A 24,069-nucleotide genomic window follows, 5' to 3' on the forward strand; every position below is an offset into this window, starting at 1 on the left:
TTGGAGGTGATGACCTCCCTGGTGCGGGCACGCAGCTTGTTGACCTGCGTCTCGGCAATGTCGGCACGCTCCTCTGCATCGTCCAGCTCATGCTGCACCTTGCGGTACTTCACCAGGTTGGAGTTGGCCTGCTGCTCCTGGATGGGGTGAGGGGAGAGGTGAGTGCATGGGGCACAGCCGGGACACCAGGCTGCGCGCTCCCCACATCGCCCTCATGGCCCCTTTCTCTTGCAGCCATCCCAGGCAGCCCCGGGGAAGGGCAGCGCTGTCCTCTGCCCCAGGAGAGCGGCGGTGGGGACGGGCACTTACCGCCTCCTCAAATTGGCGCTTGTAGCTCTTGACCTTGGTCTGCAGCTTGTCGATCAGGTCCTGCATCCGTGTCAGGTTCTTCCGGTCTTCCTCAGCCTGCAAGTGCCCCGGCTCCGTCAGCAGGACCCCAGAAGACCCCTGCCCCTTTATCCAAGAGTCCCAGTGGTGCCAGGGCCCTTCCCACACACAGAGAGCACCAACCCAGCCCCCCGGCCCATGTCACAGGGCCCCCCCACCTTGTGTCCCAGCACCCAGCTCAGGAGATGCTGGCAACTGGGCAGACGAAAAAAAAAGGGCAGAAGGACACAGAGCAGGGGTTGGATGTTGTGACAGGGAGAAGCCTGTCTCGCCCTCTCAGTCCCCGCACAGAGTCCAGAGCGAGTCTGGGCTGGCCTTGGGGGAGTTACTGGATCACACAAGAGGCTGAGCACAGGGAGAGTTGGGCCAAGTCCTGCTGGGCTGGAGCTGTGACCTATGCTGCCGTACCTGGTAGCTCAGCTCCTTGATCCTCCGCTCGTACTTGCGAATGCCCTTCTGGGCTTCGGCCGTCTTCTTCTGCTCCGTGTCCAGCTCTCCCTCCAGCTCGCGCACCTGCAGGTGGGTAGAGGCCAGCTCAGCACTCTGCTCCCTCGCACCAGCTCCAGCCCAGCCCAAGCCACTTTCCCAGCTCAGAGAAGCCACAGCAGAGGCTAGGCCACCCCAAGCAAAGGCTGGGAGCCAGGCCCAGGCTTGCAGGGCCTCAGGGACTGTCCCTCACTGCCCACGGTCCCCCCATGGCACAGCCTGGCCCCAGAGGGATGGGGCAGTGCTGGTGCCCTGCAGAGCCTGGTGCCACAGGGGCTGGGGCAGCATCAGGAGCCAGCTCCTGGAGGACACAGCCAGGAGAATGCCCCTGCTTTCTCACCCTGGCCTCTAGCTTCTGGATCTGCTTCTTGCCCCCCTTGAGAGCAATCTGCTCCGCCTCGTCCAGGCGCATCTGCAGGTCCTTGATGGTCTGCTCCATGTTCTTCTTCATCCGCTCCAGGTGCGCGCTTGTGTCCTGCTCCTTCTTCAGCTCCTCTGCCATCATGGCAGCCTGCAAGGCCAAGAGCACAGAGGCATCACCATGAGACCAGGCAGCCCTGCCAGACACAGGGTCTCAATGGAGAAGCTCTAAGACCCTCCCCTCTCCTCGCACCCACCAGCCCCACAGGGTGCTGTGCACCCTTGCCAAACCATACAGCACAGTCCCCACCACGCTCTTACGTCTGTGATAGCCTTCTTCGCCTTCTCCTCAGCATTGCGGCACTCCTGCACTGCATCCTCCACCTCGCTGGTCAGCTGTGAGATGTCTGTCTCCAGCTTCTTCTTTTGGTTGATCAGGCCCGTGTTCTGTGGACAGAGCAGGTTCAGTGCCACAGGGACTGGCCGTTCACTGCAGCCGGTGGCACCACTCCTGGCTTCTGGCTCTCCAGTGCCAGCGGAGACATGGTACTTGGCGGTCCCTCACCTGGGAGTGGAGCAGGTTGACCCTCTCGGTGGCCTCCAGCAGCTCCTGCTCCGCCAGCTTCCTGCTCCTCTCTGCCTGCTCCAGCGCTGCCCGCAGCTCCTCCACCTCCGCCAGCAGCAGGTTGTTGCGGCGCTCCAGGGCGGCCGCCTGCTCCTTCAGGTCGTCGTTGTGGCGTTGGGTGTCATCCAACTCGATTTGCAGGTCCTGCCGGGCAGCACGGGGTCAGTGGGGACAGCAGGGAGCCGGGGATGGCAGCAGGGACAGCACCGAATCTGTTCCACCCGTGGCCGCCCAACCTTGATCTGGGCCTGGAGCTGGCGGCCCAGTTTCTGGAACTCGGCAGCCTGGCGGTTGGCGTGGCTCAGCTGGATCTCCATCTCGTTCAGGTCTCCCTCCATCTTCTTCCTCAGCCGGACGGCTTCATTCTTGGCCCGGGCCTCTGCATCTAGCGTGGCCTGCATGGAGTCCATGGCACGCTGGTGGTTGCGCCTGTGGGAGAGACAATGCATCAGCCCCGTCCGCCCAGGGATGCCCAGTCTAGGACACCCCCGTCAGGACCATGGTGCCAGCTCACCCCACAGCGATGGCCCTGCCTGTCCCCTCTCAGCACACACCTCAGATTCTCAAACTCCTCATCCTTCTCCGCCAGCTTCCTGTCCACATCAGCCTTGATCTGGTTCAGCTCCAGCTGGATGCGCAGAGTCTTGCTCTCCTCGTGCTCCAGGGCCCCCTAGAGACAGCGGCAGCTGTGGGGAGGTGGCCGCTGGGGGGATCTCCCCAGCCACCCACGCCAGCTTGGCCTTGCCCCCCAGCCCAGAGCTATGGGGAGCAGGGTGGGTAGAGCCACCTCACGGCCTTGCTGCGGTTGCACAACCCCCATGAGCAGGGTGCCCGGGAGTTGCAGCCCGGCTCGGGACTGTCACCCTGCCAGCACAGTGTGGGTTGCTGCTCCAGCAGCACCCAGCTAGAGCTGCAGGGTTGGCCAGTGGCTCTTGAGGGCAGCGGGCACATGCAAACACCAGTGGAAAACAAGGACCCACCTCAGCCTCCTCCAGAGCTGCCTGGATATCGCTCTTCTCACTCTCCAGGGCTTTCTTCAGCTTCTCCAGTTCATGGATGGTTTTGCCACTCAGACTGATCTGGTCAGTCAGATCCGCAATTTCCTCTGGCAGAGACGGAAGTGCATTTTGTCAGGAGTGAGTTTGTGGGCCCAGCCCCATGCAGGTGACTTCCCCATCCCCCTGCTCAGGCTCAGCTGATGTCCCCCCAGCCCCTTGGAGAGTAGCTGAGGTTGTGCTTGGGGACATTTCCACAGTCTGGGTGAAGGAGAGGGCGTGGGAGAGGCATTAAGGGCCCATGGAGACGTGCTTGTCCAAGAGCAACACTCCCACGCCACAGCCATGGCACTCTCAGCAGCAAAACACGCACCATTTGGAAACAAGAGCCAAGTGACACTGCCGGTCTGCCCAGAGGGCCCCCAGCAAGAGGGCAGGACACATGCTGGCTTCCTGGCTGGGCCACTGCATCCCTCCAAGGGATGGGCCAAGCTTGGCTGAGCAGCAAGGTCTGTTCCTTGCCTACAAGGGACCCCTGTCCCACCACATGGCTGAGGGTGGGGGAGCCAGAGGCTGCCCGGCAGGCAGGAGTCTGGGCAGAGAGGGAGAGCTTGAGCCCAGTCCTACCCTGCAGGTTCTTGTTCTCCCTCTTGAGGGTCTCCAGGTTGTCCAAGGACTCCTCGTAGGCATTCTTGAGCTTGAAGAGCTCCGTGCTCAGGCTGCGCGACTCCTTCTGCGACGCCTCCAGCTCCGCCTGGGTCTCCTCATACTTCTGCTTCCACTCGGCTAGGATTCTGTCAAAGTTGCGCTGCTTCTTGTCCAGGGCAGCGCAGGCTGAGTTGGCACGCTCCAGGTCCACCGAGAGGTCCTCGATCTCTGTCTGCAGCCGATGCTTGGTCTTTTCCAGTGAGGAGCACTTGGCGTGGGCGGCCTCCACTGCCTCCTCCGCCTCCTGCAGCCGGGTGGCCAGCTTCTTCCTGCCGATGGCAGCAAGGGGTGAGTGCTCCCAGCCCAAGTGTCATCCCACCCCACTGCTCTGAGGAAGGGAGGCCACAGCCTGCCCAAAGAGCCTCAAGTCCGGGCAGGAGGGTGCAGTCTCACCCTGGAGTCTGGGAAAGCCCCGTCGTTGAACAGAAACTTGCCACCTGCAAGGAACCAACTTCTGCCATGAGACTTACTTGGCTTCCTCCAGCTCCTCTGTCCTCTGGATGGCATCCGTCTCATACTTGGTTCTCCACTGGGCCACTTCTGCATTGGCCTTGGACAAGTTCCTCTGGAGCTCACTCTTGGCCTCCACCTCCTCCTCGTACTGTTCCCGCAGCAGGTCACAGTCATGCCGGGAGGCTTGCAGGGCATGGGCCAGGGCGTTCTTGCTCTGAGGAAGGGAGAGCTTATGAGAGGAGCAGCTGGCCCCAGGCTCCAGGACACTGGCCATGGCACTGGGACTGGGGACAGCGGGAAAGAGCTGCCCTTGGGACTCCTGTGTGCAGGGTATGTCCCACCTCCCCTGTCCAAGAATCTGGGCCACTGCCACAGTGGGACACACGTCCCATTCCCTGACATCTGTGTCACTCAGAGATCAGCTATGCCCTAGAAGCCTCACCTTGGTCTCTTCCTCCAGCTGCCTCTTGAGTTCCTCGATGTTCTGTGTGAATGAGGTCTTGCCACGGCTCAGCTGGTTGATGAAGGACTCCTTCTCCTCCAGCAGCCGACTAAGCTCCCCTGGGTTCAAAGAGAGACAAAACAGCTACTTTGGGGCTGAAGGGCTGCAATCTGCGTTAGCTAGCACTCCCCCAGAGCCTGTGGCCTTCAGCTGCATGGAGACCTCCAGCAGTCCCAGCTGTATCCCCACCCAGGCAAGCTGGGGCCCATGGGCAGAGGTACAAGCAGCTAAAGGCAAAGTATGCCAGCTTTGCCAGTACGCCAGGAAACCCCTCCTTCTGATGCCTGAGATGACAGCATATCCTCCAGCACAGCTAGCATCACCACAGAGGTCCTCTTCCTTGCCAAGCCATTCGGCACCTCTGCAAGGCCTGAGTGGACGCACAACATGGACATCCCTCTCCTCCACTCCAAATGGAACTCCTGCTATTTTTTTTGTCCATGGGAGAAGGAGGACAGTCTGCCTGGCTGAACCACGGCTCCCCCACTCAGATGTCCCGGTGCCAGACCAGCCCCAGGGCAGCCACGTGTCCCCTGGCTGCCGCCCCCACCTACCGTTCTCAGTCTGCAGCCTGCCCCGCTGTGTGCTCACGTCGGTCAGTTGTCGCTGCAGCTCGTCCACTTTGGTCTTGGCCTCGCTCAGCTGGTCCTCATAGGTGCGGCACAGCTTCTCGGCATTGGCCTGTGTGCACCAAGCAAAACCTGTATGAGACCCAGCTCCGGCCAGGGTGCATCGTTCTCCCAGAAGGGGCTCAGCAACTGCATCACCCTGGGACCTGCTGCCCTGCTCAGCTGATCCCATGTGCACACAAGGCAGAGAGCAGGGGCCTGCCAGAGCTCTCGTGTCTCTGCTAAGCTAACAGTGGCTCTCTGCAGTCAGTCTCCCAAGAAATGTCTTCCCAGATCCTCCAGACTTGACTAGGACAAGCAAAGCATCCTGCAAGCACTGCCATAGTGACATAGGAACACTATGGCAAGGCAAAAGAGGGACTTGGCCATGGCAAAGAGGACAACATCCCATGGACATGGTTGTGCTGAACACACTGCAACCAATTGCATTGATGTTCACAGAAGAGATGAACCTGCCCTGTACAGAACCAGTGCCCACCTTGTTCTTGGTGAGGTATTCAATGTTGGATGACAGGTCATCCACCTCCATCTTCATCTCGCTCTTCTCCTTCTCCAGCTTCTGCTTGACACGCTGCAGGTTGTCAATCTGCTCGCTCAGCTCTGCCACACTGTCTGCATGCTTTTTCCGCAGGGCGGCCGCCGTGGACTCATGCTGTAGGGTTGCCTCCTCCAGGTCCCGCCGCAGCTTCAGGAATTCTGCTTCCCGCTTCTTGTTCATCTCCAGCTGCGCGGCTGTTGCCCCACCAGCCTCCTCCAGCCGCTCGCTCAGCTCCTCCAGCTCCCGTGACACTTCTGCCCGCTGCTTCTCCACCTTGGCTCTGACGGCACGCTCAGCCTCCAGCTCCTCCTCCAGCTCCTCAATGCGGGCCTGGCAGAGACAGAATAAGGCAGATGCTCCAAGCACCGGGTGAAGCTCCAGCATCTTTGCTCTCCACAATGGAGCAAGGTGTCTCCTCTGATGCTGGGGAGCAACAAGCCACCAGTGTGGAGCAAATGCTTGGACTGTCTTGGGATTCTCGGAAGCAGGCATGCCTGGTGCTCCTCGGTAGCATGTTTTGCAGAGCTCCTGCTCTCCTCTGTACCCTGCCATCAAGATCCAGGCTGATACTAGCTTCTTTTCTGTAGGAACCTTCATGCAAATAGCCTGAACCTAGCGTCTTGTCTCTAATAGGAAGCCCAACATACTAGATTTGGATCTTCAGAGTTTAGGCACTAGATTTAAGGTTTTAGTCGGGACAGAGAACTACATCCTAGAAGCTGTTCCTCATACCGGTGCTAGCGTTCACCTCTATAGTTCATTCTTTAATTTTCAGTCCACCACATTTTGGCAGAGGGCTTTGCTTCTCCTAACAATGCCAGCTTTTTTCATCACTCTTCAGCCAAGGAGATGCCCCTGGGCTCAGAGAGGGACTGGCCCATGCAGATTCCCCAGCACATTACATCTGATGGAAATTTAGGACTCCTGGACCGCGAGAACAGTTCCACCATACCTGGAGCTCCTTGATCTTCTTCTGCAGCTGGGCCTCAGTCACTTGCCCATCTTCAATCCTTGAATTTAGTTGACTCATTTCAAAGTCTTTCCTGTACAGAAAGAAGGTAAAGCCTCTGGTCAGACAAACACTGTCGTGTCAAGTCCCTCTGGCTCCTGAAGTCAGAGGAAGATTGTTCTCTGCACTGTAACACCCAGGTCCAGAGGACAAACAAACCCACACAAAAAAGGGACTGCAGGGGTAAGAAGCAGAGCATGGACTGCTCTGAGGGAGGGTTAGAGTGGCCAAACTGGCAGACAACCTGGCTCTGAGCTTTTCCCTGAGGTCCCTTGTTCTCCAGTTCCCCAACGAGAATGGGACATGAGTGATGAACTCTGTACTTGTAGCTGAGGTCCCAGCTCTGCGTCAGGATCCTGCCAAACAAATCTCTCCTCTCCAACCCCGTGTACAGAGGAAGGTCTATGGTGCCCTGATCTATTAGTCTGTGCAGCTGACAAGCTCCTCAGCATCTCTGCATAGTGCTCAGGAAAACTAAGCCCTCATTTTGCCGGGACTGGACACTCCAGCAGTGCTCAAAGCCACAACCCAGCAGGCCCTGCAGAGGTCACAAGTCCACTTGATTTAGAGGTGGGCACTGGCCTGGCAGAGTAAGCACACAGCCCAGACACTTATCACACGCTCACTTTTTGAGTTTCTCCTCCAGCTGCTGTTTGTCATTCTCCAGATCCATCACAGACTCTTGTGTCAACTTCAGGTCTCCTTCAAGCTTCCTCTTTGCTCTTTCCAGGTCCATGCGGACTTTCTTTTCTTGTTCAAGAGAGCCTTCCAGCTGGAGAATGAAGGGAGACAGGATAGGGAGGGAAAGGACCCTCTATAGCCCCAACCTTCCCCATGTCCATTGCTGTGGGAACTTCACCCAGCCCCAAAATCCAGAGCTGTTTCCTAGTTGGTCTCCAGTCCCATTCCCCCAGCCCAGGACTGCTCTCCATGGGGTACTCTGGACCACTTCTTGGTTCAGGGGCAGTTTGTCAATGGGGTTATTCACTAACCGGCCATATTAAATGGGGATCTGACAACGATCCCACCTTCCAGATCCCACTCAAGGACAGCCTTTGGGCTCTCCTGGAGGTGCGACTCAAACCTCTCTCACTTCACTGTCACTGGCTTATGACTCACATCATCCACTTGCTGCTCCAGTTTGACCTTGGCTTTGGTCAGTGTGTTGACCTTGTCTTCCTCAGCTTGCAGGTCATCCAGGGCCTGCTGATGGGCCTCTTGCAGTGCTTTCTTCTCTTTCGTCAGCTTGGCAATGATCTCATCCAGAGCAGCCATCTCTTCAATCAGGTTTTTAACCTAGATCAGTGAGGTCAAGAATTGAGCACATCTTCTCAGAGAGAGGGGATGCAAAGCTAATACAGCAGCCTGACCCATGAAAGGCAGTTGTCCATGATCAACAGCAGCTTGGCACCACAGCAGCAGCCAGCCCCTCTCCCCTTGGCCAGGCTGGTTCCAGTGGTTTATCAATGCCCCAAATCACTTGCCATTGCACAGAACCGTTTGCCCATACCACTCCTGCGCAATGAGGCAGGACACCAGAGGGTTTTGCCCTCTCCCACATCTCTTTGCACTCTGCCCTGCCCCAGCTCCCACACACCAGCAGCCTTATCCCTGACGTTTCTCTTTGGTGCCCCCACAAACACTGAGGCCCCAGGGCAATGAGGTTGTGCTCTGCAGGGAGGGTCAGTTACCTTGTTCTCCGTGGCATGCTTCTCCTTCTCCACCTTGGCTAGCGTGATCTCTAGGTCATCGATGTCCTTCTTCAGCTCTGCACACTCATCCTCCAGCTTGCGTCTCTTGGCAGTGAGGTCTGAGTTCATCTCCTCCTCATCCTCCAGACGCTCTGTCAGCTCCTTCACCTTGGCCTCCAGCTGGATCTTGGACTTGATCAGTAGGTCGCAGCGTTCCTCTGCATCTGCCAGGTTGTCTTGCTCCTGGGACAGGCACAGGAGAGCCAGTGCTCATCCACTGCCCCAAGAGCATACCAGCAGGCTCTCAGCCATGCTATCCTGGCCCAGAGCTGAAGCTCTCCTTGTGGAACGGGCAGAGCAAGCCTGAGGTGCTCAGGCATACAAAAAAAGCCAGCTCCAGTCACTGCCCGTTTCCAAGCTCCATGGGACAACCACTAACACTAACCAAGGCCAAAGAGCTAACGGCAACTAAATCTTTCCAGAGGAAGGAAACACTGGACTGATACTTCCTGGCACAGAAAAGGCACAGATTAGCCACAGTTTGGCGAGCAAACATTGCCATCCCTCCCACCCCCTTGTGAGGGGATCTCCCTTTCCAGAGCCAGGGAAGCATGAATCCCCACGGCAGCCCTGAGATGGCACATCTGTGATGTTGCTTCAGGTTTGCACCGAGTCTAACACTGCATTTCAAACAGATTGTGGCAATGAGGGGGTCTCAGAACTGCAAGAGGCTGAAGGAGGGATCTAGCACCCTCTGCTCCTTTTTCTGTCCATGGACCCTGCACTATCTTTACACTTCCAGAGAGGGTGAGGCACTCACTGCCTGCAGCTGGAGAGCCAGGTCATTCTTCTCCTGGATCATGGAGACCTGCTTCTCTTCCAGCTCCTTCCTCTTAGCCTCGGACTTCTCCAGAGCCTCCTTCAGCTTCTGGAACTCCTCCTTCAGGTTGGACATTTCCTTCTCAGTCTGAGCAGACTTAAGTAAAGGCTTGATCTTGAAGAACAGCTTCATCCAGGACCAGTTCTTGACAGCATTAAAGGCCCGGATGTTCCACTGGATGGTATAGAGGGCTTCCCTGGAGGGATACAAGCACAGCATCATCATGGGTGTAGATTCCCCACATCCCATCCTCACTGCAGCAGAGACCTGGCTTTTGCAGGCCTGGACATGGCTCTATTCTCCACCAGCTGGACAAATGGCAGTATGTTGAATGAATGGCACATTGTCTGCACACTGTAATGGCCCTAGTGGGATGGGTGGTGTGGCCTGGCTTTCAGGTCTCTTCATCCTGCATCCCTCTGAATCTTCCAGTGGAACCCAAAGGCTCCCCCCAGGAGCACAGACCCTCCCTACCAGGCCCAGGCCAGACCTCTTACAGGTCTGCCTCCATCCTTTCAGGACAGGGCCATACTCAACCACTGCCAGCCATAGGCAAGCCCCACGTGTCAAACCCATTGAAATGTGCAGAAGGGACAAGAAAACACACAAAGTTCTGCCTCTTTCCCCACTCAACTCTACCTCCTGCTGATGATCTTCTGATACTCAATGCGCATGAGGTGCCCACGGATTCTGGCCTGCAGCATGGTCAGGATCTTAGCCAGACGCTCATCTCGCATCTCTTCCAGCAAGCCCAGCAAACCAGCCTTGAAAAACACCTGCAGGCAAGAGAGTGAGAACAGAGTCAACAGCAGAGAGGACAGAGGGCTCAGGGGTAACATAACCTGTCAGGCAGACCTGGGCTACATGTGGCCCAAAGCAGGGATACACAGAGCAGTGAGGGCTACACACTGCAGGTTTAGGTGCCCTCTCTGCACGGGCACACACCCACGCTCTGCACTGGTTGGAGATGCACCCACACAAGGCACAGGCACAGCTGGGCACCAGATCTCCCTGCCCTGAGCACATCACATTCCCCAGCAGGGACTAGCTGCTGTATTGGGTGGTACGAGATCAGGCAGCAGTGACCTTCTGCTCAGACCTGTTTCTTCCCAGCCTATATCTTCCTCTGCCCTCCTCAATCCCTTCAAGTCCCACATGCAACCTGCAGAGCACAGGGCTTCAGCAGGGCTGTGGCCAGGCAAAGAGCAAGCTGGGCATGGAGAGCAAACTGGGACTGCAGAGAGACAGGATGGGCAATGTCTCCCTCCCAAGGACCAGCTGCCTGGTCTCACCTTGGTATGACCAAACTTGTACTGTGAGTGGTCCAGTTCCAGGGAGCTCAGCAGCTTCTCTGTAGCCTTTCTGCTGTCCACAAACTTGTCATCTGGAATGGCTGCTGGATTCAGGATACGGTAGCTGCAGGGACAAAGCAGAAGAAGGACATGCAAGAGAACCCCAGCACAGAGTTGATGGCTCCATCATCATCCCTGTACCCCAGCCATGCCAGTTCCCCCTGGAAGCATATCACTGCAGCACAGGCTGGAGCCATGTATGAACCAGGAGCTCCAGGGCGCAGTATGGGCTCTTCTGCAGGGCAGACACCAGGGAACCCTGCCAGATCTTAGTCCCTGAACACAAGGAAGACTGGGCAAGAGGAGGCCACTGGCCTCACCATGCCTGGTCAGGCCCAGGCCAAACAGGGTGGATGGGGCCAGCTGGAGAATGGTAATGATCCCAAGGGCAGAGAGAAATCTGAGCCAGGATTGGAGGACCTGAGCCTTGCCACCATCCACCTGCACCAGCCCTGCATTCAGGATCTCAGACATCACCAACCCTGCTGTCTCATCACATCTGGCACCAAACTATCCATGTCTGGCACCACAGAGCCAGCAGCAGAGCTATCCCAAACTGTACATGCACTGGGCGTATTGCGGTGGTTCAGACTAGCCCTGCACAAGCTAGGGAGCAGGTCAGAGCCAGGGCAAGTCTGTCTCCCCTCAGAACATGTGGGAGTTGCTGGGCAAAGAAGAGGTAATTACCGCTGCTTGAAGTCTGCGTAGAGAATCCTGTTGGGGAATCCCTTACGGCAGATGCGGATACCTTCAAGGACACCATTACACCGCAGCTGGTGCAGCACCAGGAAGGCATCCATGGCTCCTATGGGTGAGAACAAAGATGGAGCAGACACTCAGCCCAAGAGGACAGGGGAAATGGAACTGCAGCATGGGCCAGAACTCTGGAAACAGCCCGTGGTTTTGAACACGGGTGTTAACTTGTCCTGTAGGCCTATGCTGAGCACCAGTGCTGCAGCCTGGGCCTCGGATGGTGGAAGTCAGCCTGAAAGACTCATCCTTGCCTGCTGTTATACACAAGTGCAAGGCAGCCCAACCATCAATGCACAGCCAAAATGGGAGCCTGGCAAAACTCATTCTCCCCAGTAGAGGAGACTAGCATGGGTCACAGAGGTTTCCACACTGAGATGGGGCCAGGTCTCAGTGGCAGCAGAACCGCTGCAAGAAAAGGGTTGGGGAGAAGGTGGGTGCAACCCAAGGGAACGGCCAGGGTGCTGTCTCAGTCCATCCATACCTGGGGTCTTTGTCTCATTGGGGATGATGCAGCGGACAAAGTGGGGCTGAGTGGAGCGCAGGTTGGTCATCAGCTTGTTGAGATTCTCCTGTAGGGCAGACACAGGGGATGAGGCATGAGGTGACAGCTCTGCTCCCCTGTAACACTTCCCTCCAGCCCTTCCCCCCACAGGCAGGGAGAGAGCAGACACTGAGAGCCCCTTACCACTCTTCATGAGAAAGGGGGAATTTCCTCCTGCTTGGCTGCTCTCTGTGCTATCCTGCCAACGGGACATTCCCAGCCCCGTAGCAGGAGCACTGCCTTCTGCCAGGGTGGGAGCAATGGCAGAGGGGACTGGGCTGGCAGACATGCCAAATGGCACCTGCAGGTTTTGCTATGCCAGAGAGGAGCCAGATGCTTCCCAAGTATTTGTAGGTAATGTTTTGCTGCAGGGGAGAGCCAGGAACACAGGACTGAGCATATTCCTGGTATATAGGTATACAGATGGCTCTGTCATCAGCCCATCAGCCCTGTGCTCAGCACCCTGAAAATCTAGTGCTGGCATCCACATTGGCTGCAGTCCTCATGTCATCAGGTTTTCCCTGTACCTCCACAGTGCTGCCCACGCCCTTCGGCCATAACAGAGGGCCCTGCTGATCCAGCCTGGGCCTGCTTTTCTCTCCAAGGCAAGGCTCAAGCCAAGACATGGCCCTGCCTTTTCTTGTGGGAAAGACATCTGCACCCTCAATCTTTCTAAGCTGCCTTCCCCTGCTCGTACAGGCTCAGCCTGTCCAGGAGCAGCTCGGGGAAAGGAACGCCTTCCCGCAGCTCCACATCATCATGGGGCAACTTCTTGCTGCAGACATCTTTCCCCAAGGTCTGTGACTTGTCCAGGAGGACAAAAGCCACACATCTCCCTGAACAGGGGCTCTGACACAAGTGCTGCCCTCTTTGAGCACCCTGTCACCACAAGGCTGCCATGGCAAGACACAGCTTTGGGCTCACACACCCCTCTGTGCTGTTTTCCAGTTGCTTAAGCTCTGGGGACAAATAATTCCTGTGGTGAGCATGGGAACGAGGGGGCGTGTTATCCTGAGCTGTAAAAGAGCTCAGGTCACGTCCCTGGACAAGACAGCAGAGAGCTGCTTGCTCAGAGTCCTGTAAGATCCTCCTCCATTTTCTTCTGCCCAAAGGCTGTCCTTCCCGCCGACAAGAATGAGGAGAGAAGTAGCACAGACTTAAAGTGATGTTCATGTAATACATTATCTAAACATCACTACAAGTCTTAACTGCCGCTCTCTCAAAGGTGAAGGAGCTGCCGAGCAGCGCAAGCATCACGTGGGCAGAAGCAGCACAAGCCCCAGCTCAAAGGGAGCCATCGTTCTCCCAGCCTGGAGCCTCAGGACCTTCCCTAGCAGCACAGGGACAGGGCTGGGACTCTGCCAGGCACAGGCCCCTTGCCCAGGGACGAGAGGGTGTTAGGAGCTTTTGCCTAATGGTGGTCCTTCAGGAGCCCTGGTGGTCCTTCAGGCCCCAGGAGCTCATGTGCAAGATACCCCAAAGTCTTGGCAGGGAAGTGGGACTGATATTGGGACACTCTGAGCATGCTTCCCTCATGGCCTTGGCTGAGGGGCTGGCTCTTACCTTGTGCAGCTGCGACACTGTTTGGAAAGAAGCTGCCTTTTTACGTTTCTCCTTGGTCCCTGGCTTGTGAGGTTCCTCTGTTGGGTTGAAATATTGATTAATTACATCAGCAAAACATCTGCTCAGCTTGGAGGACTCAGGACCACCCCCAAACACCCCTGAAATGCCCACAGCTCTCTGTAAAGCAGAGATAGTAGTGCCCTGCTGCAGAGCAAAGCCATAGACCACCAAAAACATCTCCCACCACACCCAACTCTGGGTGTTGCTCCTCAGCTCTTGGTAACAAGAGACCCCTTCACACATCCCAAGTCACAGGGCCACCAGGACAGCTCTACAGCACCGCACAAGCTCAGCCTGGTCCTAACCACCCACCTAAAGCCCCTAGGCCAGCACTGCACGTCCAGAGTACCCACCTACCAAGGTCAGAGAGGTATTTAAGGGTCAATGTGGGTCTTCCCTTTGCCTGGGCTGCTAGGTGCAGGAATGAAGGGTGAGAAGGCTTTGCTGCAAAGGGAGGGAGAGACCAAGGTCAAAAAAGAAGTGACATTGTTCCTCACCTGAAGTAGAGCTCACGTAGTTCTCATAGAGGGAGGCCAGGAGCTTGTTTTGGGATTTTTGGAAGACGGACACCACTGTCTCATTCAGGGGGTCCTTGTTCTTGTCCAGCCACCCAATGATGTTGTACGGCACCTGTCACCAGAGGAGAGAGGCAAAGGTAAGGACAGCCCTGCAAGGGAGAAGGTGTGAATGCTGTGAAAGAGCTGACAGGGGACGTACCACACCAGCATAGTGCACCAGCTCAAAGTGGGCCTCGTATTTCCGTTTTTTGTCCGGCCGGGGCTTCTGGAAGTTGGGCGACTTCCCAATGTGGTTGTCGTAGAGCTTAGCTTTGAATGACATGTCAGAGGCTTTTGGGAACATGCACTCCTCTTCGAGGATGGACAGGATTCCCAGTGGCTGCAGGGAGAAGGTGGTATAAAGAGGTCTGAGCTCAGTGTTGCCATGTCCCATCCCAGAGTGGGGGATTCTCTGTGCCACTGAGCAAGGTGAGGCAAGGCTTGACTTGGAAGACCTGGTCCTCATTCAGGCAAACAGTGCAAGACATTGACCATGGGGCAAGCTATCACTGGTGTATTCCAGGCTGCATCTGACCTCCAGCCAGGCAGAGTGGGACTGGCCAGGCCTGCAAGACATTAGGGCTTGCCCAGATCCATCAGATTGTTGGGAAGGGGAGATCCTCTCCAGTATCCTGACAGGTTTGCTCCTTTCCAAAAAAAAAGTGTTTCCTCCATGCAATGGTGGAAATCTTTTATACAAGCTGCTCTGAATCAGCAAGTACTCAAGTAAGAGGCACTGAGGGGCAGCAAGTGGGTAGGAAAAAAGGGGCAGAGATGACAGGTCTCTGGAGGAAAAGGCCGCACCAGGTTTTGTGGCTCACTGGTGGGTAGGAACAGAATTTCCATGGTTTCATAAAGTCAAAATTTGTGTCAAAAAGGACTCAATGGGCTGGAGGCTCTGAGCTGTAAGTGTGGGGAAAACAAAGTTGGGCACTTGCCACTGACTGGGGAGGGAGTAATTTCATTTCTGGTAGCAGAGCACCTCTCACTGTTCCAGTCTTTGCAAACAAGCTGCCTACCAGAAGTACCATTCCTGTGCCCTGACTCATGCTTTACCTTCTCAATCAGGTCAATGCAAGCCTGCAGGTCCAGGCCAAAGTCAATGAAGACCCATTCGATGCCTTCCTTCTTGTATTCTTCTTGCTCCAGGACAAACATGTGGTGGTTGAAGAACTGTTGCAGCTTCTCATTGGTGAAGTTGATGCACAGCTGCTCAAAGCTGTTGAACTGCAAGAACAAAACAAACCTGAGTCAGAAGGAGGAGCTCCAGATGTGAAAGGATTCACTCTTCTGCTTTGTCTGAGTGTGAAGAGTGATCTCTGCTAGGCTCAGCTGGATTGCTACCAGAGCAGGTAGCCAGGAATCACTGGAGATGTGCCCACAGCAATGTTAGAACAGTCCTTGTGAGCTGCCTGTTTGCTCCAGATACATTAATTCAGACAAGAGCTATTTTTCTTATCAAGGCCAGCAGTTTCTTGAAGGAGATAGAGCTCTCAGACACCAGAGGACTGAGCTGTCTAGCTACAACATTCCCCTGAACCCATTGCAAGGGGCCTGCAGAACTCACATCAAAGATCTCGAAGCCTGCAATGTCCAGTACTCCGATGAAGAACTGTCTGGCCAGCTTGGTGTCAAGGGTCTTGTTGATCCGAGTCACCAGCCACTTGAACATGCGATCATAGGTGGCTTTAGCCAGGGCTCCCACAGCATAGACAACCTGCCAAAGCAAATCATAGAGCAGGTCATGAGTGCTTATGCTTCTCCCTGCTTTTGTAGGAGCTAAAGGCTGAAGAAGAGAGCTCCTCTTGGCATACAAAGGACAGACAGACAGATCCAGGAAGTTCGTGGTTACAGTATATGCTCCAAGATTAGTTTTCACACGCTCACAAGTGTGTTCTTGTGTCCCTGGCCTGGTCTTAGCCTCCAAGGTCTTAGGATACAGATTCAGTCTAAGGTGATATTTTCAGAAGCTTTGTGCATGGCAGGAGCCTACAGCTCTCTTTGGATAAGACAGCAGCTCCTAAGGTCCTCTTGAATTTTACTCAAGGACTGGCTTGCACTATACAGGCCAGGTTTGGGTTCCTAACTGTGATGTGGCTGGAATCTGACAAGATACATTTTTGGTGCATTTGAGTCTCCCACAAGATCAGTTTAGATGAGTATTTAGATGAGTTTTCTACTTTCCAGAGCTGAACTCTTCATGGGAGTGTGACTGTCTCTGAAGCAAATCCATAGAAACTGGACCTCTTCTGGCTCTGATCCAACCCACATTTCAAAGATACTGCATTAGTTAATATCCAAAGTTATCTGCCAGCTCTGCCACCAACTTTCCCAGCTGCTAAAAGCCAGTAACTTTGGATGCATCTTCTCATGCTGCTCTGGAGTCTCCTCCTAAACCCAAGAAAGCGAATTGAAGCACCAGTCACCCGGTGCAGAGAACATTACGCAATGGGCCTGCCTGCAGAGGAGTCACATACCAGCATGAGCAGGGAGCCCACGTACCGGCACACTCACCTGTTCCACGTTCTGACCTTTGGTCACGTATTCATTGCCCACTTTCACACGAGGATGGAGCAACCCCTTGATGAGGTCAGCTGAGCTGATCCCCATGAGGTAGGCAGCCTTGTCAGCACCTGTAAAACAGTACAAAGGCATGAGGAGCCAGCAAGGAAGCCCCGGGAAGGAAAAAAAAGAAAATAAAAAATTACCAGCTCTTCTGCTGATCAATGCTAACTATACTAGTGTTTTTGCACCTGCTCCAGTGTCTACTGTGATTTCCCATCTTGGATATTGTACGATGCTTTTAAAGTCTGGACTTCTTGCCTGAGAAGTTACTGTTTGGAGGAGATGGCCATAGCAGACCTGCTGCACCTTATCAGGTGCCTATCAGGTTTTTGAGTCTTCTTGATCTGGGGATCTCTATGCATTTTCCAGTGGAAGCCTGAATTCCCATGCAGTGAATTTTAACTGATCAGAAGAAAGGTGATTTTCTTGCTTATCCTTCATAGACTCCTAATAGCAGATTGTAGCTAGAAAGTCACCTCTGTAGGACTTCTTTAATTACCATGTAGCAGGTGAATCCTGTGTTGACATTCCTCAGGCAAGGGGAACTCTTCCTTCATGAATGTTAGCATGACAAGGTCTGATCTAGGTAGTCATTTCTGCTGGATACCTGCCTCAGCTGATGTATAGTTACTGCTTAAGCCTTCCAGTTAAGTGATAGGGCTCCCCCTTCTCACCCTTCCACATGCTGGAAAGTCACCCTCTCCTTGAAGCTTGCTCCATTATGCCTGGGAGCCAGGCATAATGCAGCAGTGCAAAAGCAATAGAAAATATTTGAGCTCTGACTTTCCTGAATTTTCAGGTTTGCTCTGTAGCCTGACTATTCTTTTAGATCTATGATTTGCATTGGATTTTCCTAAGCAACAAACAAGGAAAAGTATTAGACAGTGACTGTATCCTACTCTAACTGGTCTTCAGGAGGCTGTGACTTGAGTCAGGTCCCTGGCTCGTATTCTGTGGACGACCCGCTCTGGAAGGCTATCTAATGAAATGCAAGAGGTGATGAAGGGCAGGAGAAGACGGAACAAGGTGAAGCACAGCCAGGGTGTGACAGCCTGTGATGTTGCTGAGGCAAGTCTGATGCAGATGAGACCACCTAGTGCTTGCAGAAAAGGCTGTCTTAAATATGCCCACTCAAGGACAAGCCCCTTTGTGCACCTACGGCAGGTCCTGGTGTGGTTGCTTGGGATCATGGTCACTGATCTTCACAGACCAGGCCAGGGAAGTTATCACAGTCTGCCCTTGGAGGAATTTGCATGCCCAGCCCAGGCTGGGCAGACCTGGCAGCATGGAGCTAAACTCACTTTCAGTGCCGTCAGCCTCTGCCTGCTCTTCTCGCTGCTTTTGCTTGAACTTCATGTTGCCGAAGTGCATGATAGCGCCCACTATTTTATAGGAGCCATATTTCTCATCATTGCTGAAGCCCAAGATGTCCATGGCATGCTGAGGAGAGACAAAGCAGCATAGATAAAACAAAATCACCACTCTGAGGTAAGGGTTGGTCCTCCCACTGTCTCCTAAGGCGCTCTCCCTATCCTGGGGCTCTGGGCAGGATGCTCTATCCAGTGGGCATCTAGCAAAGGAATCCTGTCCGTGGGATTTTGAACATGATCTATTTGAAAGCAAAAGGACTAGCCTAGCAACCACAAGCAGGAGGTTTTCCAAGGTGAGGTCTCGTCTTCTCATGGGAAGTGCTCATGTGCTACAGGCCCTTCCTAACACAGGGAATTACTTTCTCTGCCTGGAGGAGGCTGTTGATGGAGATCAGACTCACTCTGCTCTTTCTTGTAGGCTCACAGCATGTGTAGAGCAACTGCCAATAAACCAGAGGGAACTCACGGCTAATTTAGAGGGACACAGAAAAGCCAGGACACATCCCCATGTCTGCCCAGAAGGAGGTTGTGCCCTCCCCTAGGCCGCTGCCTCGGGCTGTGCAGTGTGAAGGAAGTACACGTACATCTGTCGCCATGAGTTCTTCGCCGTCATCCAGGTTGTCCACAGTTGTTACACCCTGAGAGCAGAAGTGGTAGTCGTAGGGGTTGAGGGAGAGCAGCAGCATATCTGTTGGGGGAAGACATGCAAGAAGTGAGGCCAGTCTGACAGAGACAAAGCTGGGGCAGAGGGGCAATGCTAGACACAGATGAAGAGGTAAGGCTTCACCAGCCCCAACTAGAGGGCACCAGCCGGTGGGAGGAACAGCCTCTTCAAGCCCAGGCAGGCCCACACGTGGGTCCATCTCTTCTGTGATGTGCCTCCTGCCTGCTATCTTGGGATATCGCTTGGTTGCAGACTGATTTAGAAGTGGCCATTCATGTCCTTGTGACCACCAGATAAGATTACTGCTCTGCACAGCTCTCCAGACCTGCCTAATAAGGTATTGTTCTTGAGCCAGCAACAAGCTCAAGAGCCCACAGCCAAGAGGCTGACCACCCCAGGGGACTGTGCCAACCATCCTTCTGCAGTGTGGAAAGGTTTCCTGCGCGCTCCATGTGACCTGGCACCTGGAGGGCAGGGCTGCTCAGAACACAGGACTGCCCCAGTGCAAATTCGGGTCAGCTGGGACTGTCCTGGGGAACACATCTAGGATATGTCTACACCAGGGCCGCTGCTGCGAGTGAGCTGTGCAGCTGTTTTCAAGCTCACCTGAAACAGGTCATCTCACTAGGGTGGCTGAAGGAGCTCAGAGTAGGCTGCAAAACACTTCCCCCTACCCCAAAATGAGTAAATATCCAGCCTGCACATGCTGAGGTCAGTGCTGTACCTGCCACACAAAGAGGACTCTATGCAAGAAAGCTTTGCAAAGCACGCTCCCACCCTGCAGATAGACTCTGAGTGACCACTCCTCTGCACCTAGAAGTTGCAGAAAGGGCTTTAGTCTGGCTTCTCAGTCTGTGAGGATAAAGGAGGTTGCATTAGACGACCTCCTGAAATCCTTTCCACCCTGAATTATCCACCAATCCTATGATCCTGCGCAGCTAGCAAAGCATTCGAGGGCAGTACCTGCATGGTGAGCTGGGTTTGCTCATTTGGGGACCCCAAAGCTGACAACAGAGCACTTTGTGGCTATTTTCAGGCCATCATGCTATAAAGGCTATACTGCAGCTTCAGCTGCCTTACCTTGCAGCTCTGGCTTCTTCCCAGAGAGGATCTGGTAGTAGATGTGGTAGCTTCGCTCTTTGGGTTGCTGGAAAATCACTCGTGATTTTTCCAGAAGATCTAGAATCAAACAGGGCAGAGGGGTTAGAGGAGGGTTTGTTCTTTCCTGGAGCTGACCCAGCATCGGCACAAATAGCGAGATGAAATCCCTCCCCACTGCAGCTGGCACACATTTACTCACAGATGTCAATGTCTGCAGAGGCCAGCTTCCCTGAGGGGCCAAAATGGATCCGGATGAACTTGCCCTGAAAACATGTGCAGGAGGTAAGTGCTGGGCTCAGCTACACAGCTACAATTCTGAACATCTCCTAGAAACCTCAGACAATTACAAGACACTGGTTATTTCCCACTTCTGCTGATGGCAGGCAAGTTACTGGGCTCTGTGAGGGGTAGGTGGGTGAAATTCTCTGGTTTGTAGTGTGCAGAGGGTCAGACAGCATCGCCTAAGGCTTTAAAGACTAGGCGGGCAGAAATTTCACTCACAGCAGATAAATCCCTGTCCTCAGGCCTGTTCTTAAAGCTAAGCACTTTGGCAGGGCAGTGTGATACTGAGTCTGTCCACAGCCTTCTGCTCTGTGGTGTGCTGAGGAATCTCACCCAGGAGTGTCTCCTTTCCCTCCAAGGCACAAGAACAGGCATCAAAGCCACCTGTGGCTGATGAGCTCTGCATCCCACAGCAGACCCAGGCTGGGCTTAGCAAAAAAGATGCTGCTCCCTGGAAGGGGCACGCTTGTCTGTCCCAGCTCCAGCACTCCAGGCTGAGCTTACTGGCCCTCTCAACTTTGGTCCTGTAAGGGACTTCTCTCCAGCCACAGGCTGTGACACCAGGGCGATTCATTCTGACCAGCACACCATTTACTGCACTGATGCAACCAGAAGTTTGGCCTCAGCAGTCCAATCCCACTAGGAAGCAGAGCTAGCTTCCTGCTGCGTGCCTTTGGCTCGCATTGTACAAAAACACAATACCACAAGCGATGCATTCAGCTTACATAAATGCGGCACATTAGCTCTCTGTCTTGCTAAGACACTTACAAAACGCGAGGAGTTGTCATTTCTTATGGTTTTGGCATTGCCAAAAGCTTCCATAGCTGGGTTAGCCTCAATGATTTGATCTTCAAGGGTGCCCTGGAAAACAAAACCAAAGGATGTGTCAGCTCCCACCCAGCCGGAGGGTATCTGTTCCCAACAACACAGGGAAACAGAGTGGGGCTCCTTGCACCATCTGCCTGCTATGCTCGTTAGCTGTCTTCAAGAGCCTGCGGCTCCTGAGGCATCTCCTTGTCTCATGAGGCAATGCAGCTTGGTTTAGGGGTCAGCAGAGCTAGGTTTTGCAGCAATGCTCTCTGTGGGCTTCTCCTTGCCTAAACTGAAGATCCAGGCTACTGGCCCCTCTGCACACAGCAGTTCTTAGCCCCTTTCTTAGGCTGCTACAATATGCAAACCAAAAGCAAGTACGCATTGTCATCTCAACAGTCTGAAACATTTCAGGCTCTTTGACTCTGCAGGCATTTCCTCTTCCACCAAACCAAAGTCTTGGAGAGTTCAAATCACAGCTCATTGCAAAAGAAGAGATCCAGAAAACAGGCTTAATCTATGACTCCATACATCAACAACATGCAGAGCAGGGTTACAGTTTGATGGGAACACATCACAGGTCCCAGCTGGTGTGATCTACTGGACTCACCTGAGCTCTCCTGAGCAAGCCCCAAGATTAATCTTCCCCTAACCTTGTTTTTCCATTCGAGTTTCACATGCACAGCTCAAAGATGAAGAGACAGCCTCCACCTAATGCAGGCAAAGCAGGACAAGAATTCGAGGAGAGAAGCAAGAGACTCGTGCCAAGCCACATGAAGGACAGTGGGGTTTGACAACAGTAGTAGAGTTTGGTGGCACAGACACCTGCAGGATTTTTCATGAGAGCCCATGCTCTGACACATTACAGTCCATAGGGCTTTCCTTAGGTGGGAAACACCAGCTCTGGGCTCTGCCCACCAAGAGCTGCGCTGTCTTTTCAATGTTGGGCCCATGACTGCTCCCCACCTCTGCAGCTCCAGGCATGTGAAGGACAAAAGAGACAGCTTTACTAACAAACTGTACTTTGTCACTTGAATATCCTTTGATCTGTTATCTTTAAATTCAGCCTGATCCAAAATTGCCTGGATGGTGAGATTCAATGGGGGTTGCCCCATGGGCTGCCCTGGGGACCCACAGATTCAGCCCCCCAGCTATCTCACTCTTAGGAAGTTTGCCCAAGTGGTCTGAGACTCGTGTTAATGAGCATCCCTCAACCAAGAGTGTGCATCAGCTAAAGGCTGTCCCTCAGTGCTCAGACAGAGGGACCAAGGGCCAAGGACATATGACTAAGCTGCTGAAACAGCTGAGCTGGGAGCACCGGGGACTGAACATTTGCTGGATTTCTGAAGGCACTCAGTTGTCTCCTTGGAGCTAAGCAAGCACCTCAGAAATGCACCCCAGAGAAGGACATCAGCTGCCTGCAATGTGGTGGGCCGAGCCAGTTCAGATCCTTGCAAAGGGTGGCATGTCCAGGTATCATCAGGGCCCCAGTCTGCAGCCAGAGCACAATGCTGCCCGTGGCAAAGAAGCTCTTCCCCTGCCCCTCAGCACCACCACCCTCAGCAGGGCTTCGAGGCTGGGGGACACACTAATGGCTCAGAGAATGGAGGCTTCACCTTATCTTTGGAGGAGCCCACGCCACTCCCAAGCAAACACTGTGCTGGTTAGAAACGAGCGTTTGAAGAGTAATGATCCCTTGAAGGAGAGGTTGGAGTCAGAAAGGGAGAAAGTCACTAAGAGATGAAACACCAAAGCTTCAAACTATGGGAAAGTGGGAGATACAAAGCCAAGCGGAGAACTAAACACTGCCCAGGTGCTGGGGCAGCCCTTGCTCCCAGACCCAAAGCAGATGCCCCACACAGGCATTCCCCATCACCCTGCCATAGCTCTGCAGTGCAGCAGAACCCTGTCAGAGTTAAAGATTAGGAGTCTACAACACTTACCCCAGTTTTAGTGGCAATAGCTGCCTAGAGAAAGGAAAGAAAATTGTCTTTAGAAATCCAGAAAAGCCAGGCAAGAACCACAAGAAGCATGGTCAGAAAAGCAGGGCATGACCATTTAGTGCCAAAAAACGTCCAAGAAAAAATGGGAGGATTAAACTTTTATATAAGAGATGCCAAAAAGTTGTTAAATAGATTAGCTCAAGAAAATAAAGAAATGCATCAAAAAGCAAGAACAGTTAAATCCAAACCCAAAGAAGAGTAAAGAAAATAATGCTGAAGTATTGCTTGTCTGATACCTAAAGCAGCCAGTTTGCTTCTACAAAGGAAAAGCAGGCTGGAGCCTCAACATATCAAGAAGAAATAAGCAATTGCAAGGGCAGCTCAAAAATAACCAGCACCAAAGAAATGCAAGAATCAAAACAAGAGCAAGAAAAGCACAAGGTAGAAAAGGGTCAAAATGAACAAGAGGAGAAAAAAAGGAGAAAAGGACAAAAAGCAAGGCTTAAAAGAGGCAAGGTGGGAAATGGCAGGTTTACTCCATTCTTTTAATGCTCCTTAAGAAGATCTGTGGAGTGTTGAAGGAGGAGGAGAAGATAAAGAGGGCATCTAAAGCACTTCTTCCAGGCTGTGCAGATTGAGCAGCCACATTAAAAAAAAATCCATTTCCCCTTGAGCAGAATAATTTCAAGCCTTGCTTGTTCAAAAGTCAGGGAAAAGCCAAGCCCTGGGTGGGTCAGACCAAAACACGCTTCCAAATGCAAAAAGTTGGGGAAGAAAAAAAAAGTAAAAAGAAGAAGAAAAGGGGAGGGGAAAAAAAAGAAAAAAAAAAAAGAAAGGAAGAAAACAGCAAGAACTTGTTTCAAAAGAGGGTCTTACTAATTTCTTGCCCGGTGTGTCACCCAAGGCTGCGACAATGGCAAAGTACTGAATGACCCGCTTGGTGTTTACAGTCTTACCAGCACCAGATTCTCCGCTTAGAGTAACAGAAATACACAGATCAAGGACATGAGGCAAAAAACAGGCAAAACTTCAAACAGAGACCCTGCCGACCTGCCACCCTGCTCATCGTGCCAGGAGGGAGAAGCAAAGTATCAGAGGGACGGGGAGGCCAGCACTATCAATCCCCTCCAGCCTGGGGGTGTACGTGCTTGTCTTTAGGGCTTGTCTTTGGAGCGAAACTCAGCTCCATCCTCGCCGTGTCCTCCGGCTGCAAACCCAGGCTCTGCCTGCCCGCCCGAAGGTGCC

At 53.7% G+C, this 24,069-nt stretch overlaps 1 protein-coding gene across 1 annotated transcript; it reads right to left on the reverse strand.

Annotated features, from left to right (window-relative positions):
* Positions 1-5: 5 nt before the first annotated feature.
* On the reverse strand, positions 6-23,805 carry MYH7B (myosin, heavy chain 7B, cardiac muscle, beta; the record flags this gene model as incomplete). Its single annotated transcript, XM_009583297.1, has 36 exons — positions 23,701-23,805; positions 22,825-22,848; positions 20,840-20,932; positions 19,989-20,052; positions 19,769-19,867; positions 18,609-18,712; positions 17,956-18,094; positions 16,604-16,722; positions 15,657-15,806; positions 15,146-15,316; positions 14,250-14,429; positions 14,030-14,162; positions 13,473-13,549; positions 11,850-11,937; positions 11,303-11,420; positions 10,556-10,679; positions 9,903-10,039; positions 9,204-9,459; positions 8,384-8,626; positions 7,812-7,988; positions 7,319-7,464; positions 6,636-6,726; positions 5,624-6,013; positions 5,071-5,197; positions 4,457-4,575; positions 4,032-4,228; positions 3,481-3,830; positions 2,839-2,963; positions 2,413-2,528; positions 2,095-2,287; positions 1,799-2,002; positions 1,555-1,680; positions 1,214-1,384; positions 796-900; positions 310-405; positions 6-137 (listed from the first exon to the last, which is right to left on the reverse strand). Coding segments are annotated over exons 3-36 (5,121 nt in total), but the record flags the coding sequence as incomplete, so codon positions are not given.
* Between the last annotated feature and the right edge of the window lie 264 nt (positions 23,806-24,069).

The sequence above is a fragment of the Fulmarus glacialis genome, unplaced genomic scaffold (genome assembly GCF_000690835.1).
Source record: "Fulmarus glacialis isolate BGI_N327 unplaced genomic scaffold, ASM69083v1 scaffold20738, whole genome shotgun sequence".
NCBI classification, from domain to species: domain Eukaryota; kingdom Metazoa; phylum Chordata; class Aves; order Procellariiformes; family Procellariidae; genus Fulmarus; species Fulmarus glacialis.